Below are 10,000 nucleotides of genomic sequence, written 5' to 3' on the forward strand. Positions count from 1 at the left end.
AATAATAATAATAATAATAATAATAATAATAATAATAATAATAACAATAATAATAATAATAATAATAATAATAATAATAATAATAATAATAATAATGATAATAATAATAATAATAATAATAATAAATAATAATAATAATAATAGTGGTGATGAAATTAGTAAGAAAAGGAAAGCTATTTGATAATTATAATGATAACAAAAATTATGTAATAATAATGATAATAATAATAGTAATAATAATAATAATAATAATAATAATAATAATAATAATAATAATAATAATAATAATAATAATGAAAATAATAAAAGTAATAATAATAATAATAATAATAATAATAATAATAATAATAATAATAATAATAATAATAATAATAATAACGGTGAAGATAGGGTAATAAGAGAGTAAAGGTGTAAAAGGATGATAATGATAAAATAAAAAATAATAATTCATTAAAAATTATCTATTATTTTATTAAGTTAGTGATAACGTTGATGATAATGAAAAATCTAGTACTAATACTAGTTTCACTACTACTACTACTACTACTACTACTACTACTACTACTACTACTACTACTACTACTAGTATAATATAATAGTAATTGCGACTAATAAAAAAAAAGTCAATAAGATAATGATAATAGTGACAATAATAGTAATAAGATAAGTTTATGCTACAAATAATAATGATAGTATAATAGGGTTATATAATACCTAAAATAAACAACAACTTATCACTATACAAATAAAGAAAAGAAAAATTATTGTGATGATGATTCTCAATAATAACAATAATAATAATAATGATAATAATAATAATAATAATAATAATAATAATAATAATAATAATAATAATTAATAATAATAATAATAATAATAATAATAATAATAATAATAATAATAATAGTAATAATAATAATAATAATAATAATAATAATAATAATAATAATAATAATAATAATAATAATAAAGATAAGAATGATCATACTACTACTACTACTACTACTACTAAAAATAATAAGAATAATAAACATAATAATAATAATTTTATTGTTAAAAATAATTATGACTTTTAAGTATTATATCTTTCTTTTATTGTCTTATCCTATTATTATTATTATTATTATTATTATTATTATTATTATTATTATTATTATTATAATTATTATTATTGTTATTATTATTACTATCCTATAATTTTATTATCCTTTTTTATATTATTGTTATTCTCCAACTAGCCAAAAACATCTTCATTAACAAAGTGTTAAAATCTTTCAAGATCTAACTCCCCTCGTGACTTCTATCATCTAACCAAACATATTTCCAATAACTTTGCTTCTTCTTCGTTCCCTCCTTTATTTCAACCAGATAGCACCACTGCTATCACATCTATTTCTAAAGCTGAACTCTTCGCTCAGACCTTTGCTAAAAAACGCTATCTTGGACGATTCTGGGCTTGTTCCTCCCTCTCCTCCACCCTCTGACTACTTCATGCTAGCAATTAAAATTCTTCGCAATGATGTTTTCCATGCCCTCGCTGGCCTAAACCCTCGGAAAGCTTATGGACCTGATGGGGTCCCTCCTATTGTTGTCCGAAACTGTGCCTCCGTGCTTGTACCTTGCCAAGTGAAACTTTTTCAGCTCTGTCTGTCAACATCTACCTTTCCTTCTTGCTGGAAGCTTGCCTACATTCAGCCTGTTCCTTAAAAGGGTGACCGTTCTAATCCCTCAAACTACCGTCCTATTGCTTTGATTTCCTGCCTATCTAAAGTTTTTGAGTCTATCCTCAATAGGAAGATTCTTAAACATCTATCACTTCACAACTTTCTATCTGATCGCCAGTATGGCTTCCGTTAAGGCCGCTCTACTGGTGATCTTCTGGCTTTCCTTATTGAGTCTTGGTCATCCTCTTTTAGAGATTTTGGTGAAACTTTTGTTGTTGCCTTGGATATATCAAAAGCTTTTCATAGAGTCTGGCACAAAGCTTTAATTTCCAAACTAGCCTCCTACGGCTTCTATCCTTCTCTCTATAACTTCATCTCAAGTTTCCTATGTGACCATTCTATTGCTGCTCTGGTAGACGGTCACTGTTCTTCTCCTAAATCTATCAACAGTGGTGTTCCTCAGGGTTCTGTCCTGTCACCCACTCTCTTCTTATTATTCATTAATGATCTTCTAAACCAAACTTCTTGTCCTAACCACTCCTACGCTGATGATACTACCCTGCACTTTTCCATGTCTTTTCATAGACGTCCAACCCTTCAGGAGGTAAACATTTCACGCAGGGAAGGCACAGAACGCCTGACTTCTGATCCCTCTAAAATTTATGATTGGGGCAAAGCAAACTTGGTTCTGTTCAATGCCTCTGAAACTCAATTCCTCCATCTATCAACTCGACACATTGATAATTATAATGATAACAAACATTATAAAAATTATGTGATAATAATGATAATAATAATAGTAGTAATAATAATAATAATAATAATAATAATAATAATAATAATAATAATAATAATAATAATAATAATAATAATAATAATAGAAGTAATAATAATATTAATAATAATAATAATGATAATAATAATAATAATAATAATAATAATAATAATAATAATAATAATAATAACTATCCCCTCTTCTTCAATGACACTCAACTGTCCCCCTCTTCTACACTGAACATCCTCTGTCTGTCCTTTACTTATAATCTGAACTGGAAATTTCACGTCTCATCTCTAGCTAAAACAGCTTTTATGAAGTTAAACGTTCTGAGACGTCTCCCGCCAGTTTTTCTCACCCCCCCAGCTGCTAACTCTGTACAAGGGCCTTATCCGTCCATGTATGGAGTATGCTTCACATGTCTGGAGTGGTTCCACCCATACCGCTCTTCTAGACAGGGTGGAATCAAAAGTTTTTCGTCTCATCAACTCCTCTCCTCTGTCTTCAGCCTCTCTCGTATCGCCGCAGTGTTGCATCTCTAGCGGTTTTCTACCGCTGTTTTCATGCTAACTACTCTTCTGATCTTGATAACTGCATGCCTCCCCTCTTCCCACGGCCTCACTGCACAAGACTTTCTTCTTTCTCTCACTCCTATTCTGTCTACCTCTTTAATGCATCTCTAGCTGTCTTCTACCGCTATTTTCATGCTAATTGCTCTTCTGATCTTGCTAACTGCATACTTTCCCTCTTCCCTCGGCCTCACTGCACAAGACTCTTCTTTCTCTCACTCCTTTTCTGTCCATCTCTCTAATGCAAGAGTTAACTAGTATTCTCAATCGTTCGTTCCTTTCTCTGGTAAACTCTGGAACTCCCTGCCTGCTTCTGTATTTCCACCTTCCTATGACTTGAATTCCTTCAAGAGGGAGGTTTCAAGACACTTATCCTTCAATTTTGTGACTACCGCTTTGGACCCGTTTATGGAACTGGCATCTCAGTGGGCATTTTATTTTATTGGATTTTTGTTGTTATTATTATTATTATTATTATTATTATTATTATTATTATTATTATTATTATTATTATTATTATTATTATTGTTATTATTATTATTATTATTATTAGTATTAGTATTATTACTATTATTGTTATTATCTTTTTATTTTTATTTTTATTGTTGTCACTTTATAATATGTATAAATTATGTAAGTAATAATATTTATCAGTTGGTTGTTTCGGTGGTTAAGGAATGTCTAACTGCCAAAATTGTGAGGTGCTTTCAGTTTTCATTTTTATGTAATTCATGTGAGAATGTGAATAAGTAAAGTGAAACATGGTGTGTTGGCCAAGAATTAAATGAGGTGAAGTAAGATTTTCTTTTTAAACAGTACATCTCTGTCATTTGTTTATTCTACGTTCATTATGGGTTAGCGAGGGTAAGAAACATCCTTGTTGGTCACTAAATTCTATGGTAGTTTATCCTGTGTCAGGTGGTAAGTGGGTTGTTAAAAAGTGTGTTGTCACTGTATTACCTACTGTAAAGTATTTTATGCATTTTAGGTTAGTTATTAAGTTGATTGTTTCATTAAAAGATTTCTCCTTGGTTCTACTCTCTCCCTCTCTCTCTCTCTCTCTCTCTCTCTCTCTCTCTCTCTCTCTCTCTCTCTCTCTCCTCTCTCTCTCTCTCTCTCTCTCTCTCTAATAATAATAATAATAATAATAATAATAGTAATAAGAGTAATAATAATAATAATAATAATAAAAATGATAATAATAATAATAATAATAATAATAATAATAATAATAATAATAATAGTAATAATAATAATAAGGAAACTAGTTGTGAAAATAACACTAGGAAAAACAAAAAAACACCTGTTAATGATAATGATAAATATGAAAAAAATATCTGCTACTACAATTACTACTACTACTACTACTAGAAATACTGCTACTATTGCTACTACTACCACCACTGCTCCTACTACTACTACTTTTTTTTTTTTTTATGTAAGAAGGACACTGGCCAAGGGCAACAAAAATCAATAAAAAAAATGCCCACTGAAATGCCAGTCCCTTAAAAGGGTCAAGGCAGTGGTAAAAAATTGGTGGATAAGTGTCTTGAAACCTCCCTCTTGAAGGAATTCAAGTCATAGGAAGGTGGAAATACAGAAGCAGGCAGGGAGTTCCAGAGTTTACCAGAGAAAGGGATGAATGATTGAGAATACTGGTTAACTCTTGCGTTAGAGAGGTGGACAGAATAGGGGTGAGAGAAAGAAGAAAGTCTTGTGCAGCAAGGCCGCGGAAGGAGGGGAGGCATGCAGTTAGCAAGATCAGAAGAGCAGTTAGCATGAAAATAGCGGTAGAAGACAGCTAGATATGCAACATTGCGGCGGTGAGAGAGAGGCTGAAGACAGTCAGTTAGAGGAGAGGAGTTGATGAGACGAAAAGCTTTTGATTCCACCCTGTCTAGAAGAGCAGTATGAGTGGAACCCCCCCAGACATGTGAAGCATACTCCATACATGGACGGATAAGGCCCTTGTACAGAGTTAGCAGCTGAGGGGGTGAGAAAAACTGGCGGAGACGTCTCAGAACACCTAACTTCATAGAAGCTGTTTTAGCTAGAGATGAGATGTGAAGTTTCCAGTTCAGATTATAAGTAAAGGACAGACCGAGGATGTTCAGTGTAGAAGAGGGGGACAGTTGAGTGTCATCGAAGAAGAGGGGATAGTTGTCTGGAAGGTTGTGTCGAGTTGATAGATGGAGGAATTGAGTTTTTGAGGCATTGAACAATACCAAGTTTGCACTGCCCCAATCAGAAATTTTAGAAAGATCAGAAGTCAGGTGTTCTGTGGCTTCCCTGCGTGCTATGTTTACCTCCTGAAAGGTTGGACGTCTATGAAAAGACGTGGAGAAGTGCAGGGTGGTATCATCAGCGTAGGAGTGGATAGGACAAGAAGTTTGGTTTAGAAGATCATTAATGAATGAAGCTGAAGAGAGCTGGTGACAGGACAGAGCCCTGAGGAACACCACTGTTAATAGATTTAGGAGAAGAACAGTGACCGTCTACCACAGCAGCAATAGAACGATCAGAAAGGAAACTTGAGATGAAGTTACAGAGAGAAGGATAGAAACCGTAGGAGTGTAGTTTGGAAATCAAAGCTTTGTGCCAGACTCTATCAAAAGCTTTTGATATGTCCAAGGCAACAGCAAAAGTTTCACCAAAATCTCTAAAAGAGGATGACCAAGACTCAGTAAAGAAAGCCAGAAGATCACCAGTAGAGCGGCCTTGACGGAACCCATACTGGCGATCAGATAGAAGGTTGTGAAGTGATAGATGTTTAAAAATCTTCCTGTTGAGGATAGACTCAAAAGCTTTAGATAGGCAGGAAATTAAAGCAATAGGACGGTAGTTTGAGGGATTAGAACGGTCACCCTTTTTAGGAACAGGTTGAATGTAGGCAAACTTCCAGCAAGAAGGAAAGGTAGATGTTGACAGACAGAGCTGAAAGAGTTTGACTAGGCAAGGTGCAAGCACGGAGGCACAGTTTCGGAGAACAATAGGAGGGACCCCATCAGGTCCATAAGCCTTCCGAGGGTTTAGGCCAGCGAGGGCATGGAAAACATCATTGCGAAAAATTTTAATACGTGGCATGAAGTAGTCAGAGGGTGGAGGAGACTACTACTACTACCACTACTATTACTACTACTACTAGTACTACTACTACTACTACTACTAGTAATGATAATATAAAATAATAATATATTAATGATGATAAAAAATTATAATGATGATGATGATGATGATGATGATGATGATGATGATGATGATGATGATGATGATAAAAGGACGGTGATGATAAGGAAGAAAGACATTAAAGATATATATGGTGATACTGATAACTAAAATTAAAGAATAAAGTAAGAAAAAAGTCAAGGTGAAAAAATAATGATAATGATATTAATTTTTTCATAATTATTGATTTAGGCAGTGAAAACGATGATAATAGGTAATAATAAAAATACCATTACTTCTTCTAGAACTACTTCTACTACTAGCAGTACAACTGCTTTTACTACTATTACTACTACTTCTACTACTACTACTATTACTACTACTACTACTACTAAAAATAAAAAATAAATAATAAACCTGGTTATCCAATCGCATATTGCTTTGGTATCTCTACCGGTTAAACTTTGAACCAGATCATAAGAGAGATTGCATACGTTCACCCTCCTGCCCCTCCCTTCTGCCTACCTGGTCAAGTGGGGTGTTTCCAGCATTATTTTGCACGCTTGGATCACCCCCTCGCTGCACCAGCCATTGCAGACATGTCACGCTACCCCCGGCCGCAGCACAGTGCATGGGTGTGTCGCCATCACTGTCCTTGGTGGTGAAGGGCCAACCAGCACCTACCAGCTGCTCCAGTATCTCCACGTGGCCTTCATAACTGGCGGCGTGCACCGGGGTATATGCCTCGAGGTGTGCGGGAGTGGGAGGGGTGATGGGCAAGAGGGCCGCCAAACACTGCTGGTGGCCCTCCATTGCAGCAAAATGTAGGGCTGTCCATCCTGTGTGTGTGTGTGTGTGTGTGTGTGTGTATGGAGATAAGAACATATTACTATTACTCTTATTATTATTGTTATTATTATTATTATTATTATTATTATTATTATTATTATTATCCATTTACTTATTTATTTATCTATTCTTTATCTATATATTTATTCGTCTTTTTGTTTCATCCTCCGTGTCACACTCTAGTTTCATCACTCTTTTACACCTCCTCCTTCTCCTCCTCCTCCTCCCCCTTCTTCTTCTTCTTCTCCTTCTCCTCCTCCTCCTCCTTCTGGTGATGTTTTCATCATGTACGACGAAACAAAGGCAGTGTATCTATTTTTTTCAAAAAGCTTTTGACAAAGTTCCCCACAAGCGGCTACTAGCTGAATTGAAGTCACATGGTATAAATGGAAAACTTCTCAATTGGCTTGAAGACTATCTGTCTGAGAGAAAGCAGCGCGTTGTTTTAAAATGGTAAATTTTCAAACTGGCGAGAAGTTTTAAGCGGTGTACCACAGGGATCTGTCTTCGGCCCTGTTCTTTTCCTTATTTACGTTAATGATATCGATGAGGGCCTCACCTGTAAAGTATCTAAGTTCGCTGATGATACAAAAATAATGAATAAAGTAGTCACGTCCGAGGATAAAAAAAAATTACAATTTGATCTCGACCACTTAGCTACTTGGTCAGACAAGTGGTAGATGAGCTTCAATGTAGATAAATTTAAAGTGTTGCACATTGGTAGTAATAACGATCACACTGATTACTTAATGAACGGTACCGAGCTTCTCAAGGTTAATGAGGAAAAGGACTTGGTCGTTATAATTACCTCAGACCTCAAGTCAAGTAAACACTGCTTGGAAGTAGTTAAAACAGCAAATAAATTGGTTGGGTTTATTGGTAGGACTTTCGAATTCAAATCAGAAGGGGTAATTCTCTCATTGTTTAATACGCTTGTCCGACCTCAACTTGAGTGCTGTGTCCAGTTCTGGTCACCCCATTACAGGAAAGATATAGACAAGCTGGAGAGAGTCCAAAGAAGAGTTACCAAGTTGATCCCACGGCTGCGGAACAAGCCTTATGAGGAGCGCTTGAGGGAACTCAACTTGTTCAGTTTAGAGAGACGGCGAATGCGAGGAGACTTAATTGAACTGTTTAAAATGTGTCGGGGCTTTGATAATGTAAAATGTAAACAACTATCTCATCATTGACAGTTCCAACACAACTAGAAATAATGGTTACAAGATTATAGACGATTATAGGCGTTTCAGATCAGACGAGGCTAAGTATTATTTCTTCAATAGAATTGTAAATGTCTGAAACTCTCTCCCAGCACATATTGTCGATAAAAATACAATAGAAACTTTTAAACAAAGGTTGGACAATCACCTCGCATCAACCCCTCATATTACGTACTTTGCGCCTACAAAATTTTTTTTTTTTTTAGTTACTGTACTAAATAGTATTATTTCTCTTTCATCCTTTCCTATCACACCTTAGCCTTTACTTCTCCCTTTGCTCTCTTGTTTTCCTTCTTTGACCCCTAGTGTCCTCCAGCCTCTAACTCTTAGAATCTGTAGTGGTAGTGGTAGAATAGGCACACAGACAGCCTCGTTAGGCCCAGTAGGGCTCTTGCTGTCTGTTCTTTCCTTTGTATTCCTTTGTATTCCTCCTCCTCCTCCTCCTCCTCCTCCTCTTCTTTTTCTTCCTCCCCTTTCCCTTCCTCCTCCTCTTCCTCTTCCTTTTGAGGAAGAAAAAATGTGGATGATAGGGAGAAGGAAAAGAAGAAGTGTGTGTGTGTGTGTGTGTGTGTGTGTCTGTGTGTGTGTGTGTGTGTGTGTGTGTGTGTGTGTGTGTGTGAAGAGATAAGACTATAATACTATCACTTATTATTATTATTTTTATTATTATTATTATTATTAAATATTATTATTATTATTATTATTATTATTATTATTATTATTATTATTATTATTATTATTATTATTATTATTATTATCATTATCATTATTATTATTCTTATTGTTATTATTATAATTATTATTACCATTATTATCATCTCTATTATTCTTATTGTTATTATCATTTTTATAATTTTTATCTATCTATTTGTTTGTCTCTGTTTCAACCACCGTGTTTGTCTCTGTTTCAACCACCGTGTTTGTCTCTGTTTCAACCACCGTGTTTGTCTCTGTTTCAACCACCGTGTCACACTCTGGTTTCATCACTAAATATTTTGATTAAGTCATCTTTAGCTCCTTTCTTCCTTCTTTTACACCTCTTCCTCCTCCTCCTCCTCCTCCTCCTCCTGCTCCTCCTCCTGAGGAGGACTAAAACAAGAAGAAGAGAAGGAAGGGTGGAGGAGGAAGAGGAAAAGAAAGAAAAGGAGTTGGGGAAGGAGGAAGAGGAGGAGGAGGAGGAGGAGGAGGAGGAGGAGGAGGAGGAGGAGGAATACAAAGGAATACAAAGGAAAGCCAAACAGCAACAGACCTTTTGGTCCTTGCAAGGCTGTTTGGTAACTACTTCTAACTAGGAGGAGGAGGAGGAGGAGGAGGAGGAGGAGGAGGAGGAGGAGGAGGAGGAGAAGGAGGAGGAGGAGGAGGATTAAGGTAAAATGAATCTTGAATAAGAGGAGGAAGATGATGATGTGGAATAGAAGGAGAAAGATAAGGAAAAGAAGAAGGTGGAGGTGGAGCAGGAAGAAGAGGAGGAGGAAGATGAAAAGGAGGAGGAGGAGGTGGAGGAGGAGGAGGAAAATTATGGTAAAATGGAGCTTGAGTAGAAGGAGGAAGATAAGGATGGGGAAAATGAGGAGGAAGAAAAGGAAAATGAGAAGAAGGAAGTGGAGAAACAGAAGGAAGAGGAGGAAGAGTATTGGAAGGAGATGGAAGAGGAGGAGAATTAGAGTAAAATGATGCTGGAGTAAGAGGAGGAAGATGATGATAAGAAAAAGAAGGAGGAAGAGAAGGAAAATGAGAAGGAGGATGTGGAGGAGAAGG

The 10,000-nt window shown here is 35.4% G+C and overlaps 1 protein-coding gene across 9 annotated transcripts in view; it reads right to left on the reverse strand.

The window, feature by feature from the left end:
• The window catches only part of LOC135093632 (ankyrin-1-like), a 61,636-nt gene that overhangs the window by 22,006 nt on the left and 29,630 nt on the right, over nucleotides 1–10,000 (reverse strand). For all 9 annotated transcript variants that reach the window (XM_063993067.1, XM_063993068.1, XM_063993066.1 and 6 more), the window contains one exon: nucleotides 6,699–7,012. In XM_063993067.1, coding sequence (XP_063849137.1) covers nucleotides 6,699–7,012 — 314 coding nt within the window. The remainder of the gene's footprint in view (nucleotides 1–6,698; nucleotides 7,013–10,000) is intronic.

Source organism: Scylla paramamosain, chromosome 43, assembly GCF_035594125.1.
Source record: "Scylla paramamosain isolate STU-SP2022 chromosome 43, ASM3559412v1, whole genome shotgun sequence".
Classification (NCBI taxonomy): Eukaryota; Metazoa; Arthropoda; class Malacostraca; order Decapoda; family Portunidae; genus Scylla; species Scylla paramamosain.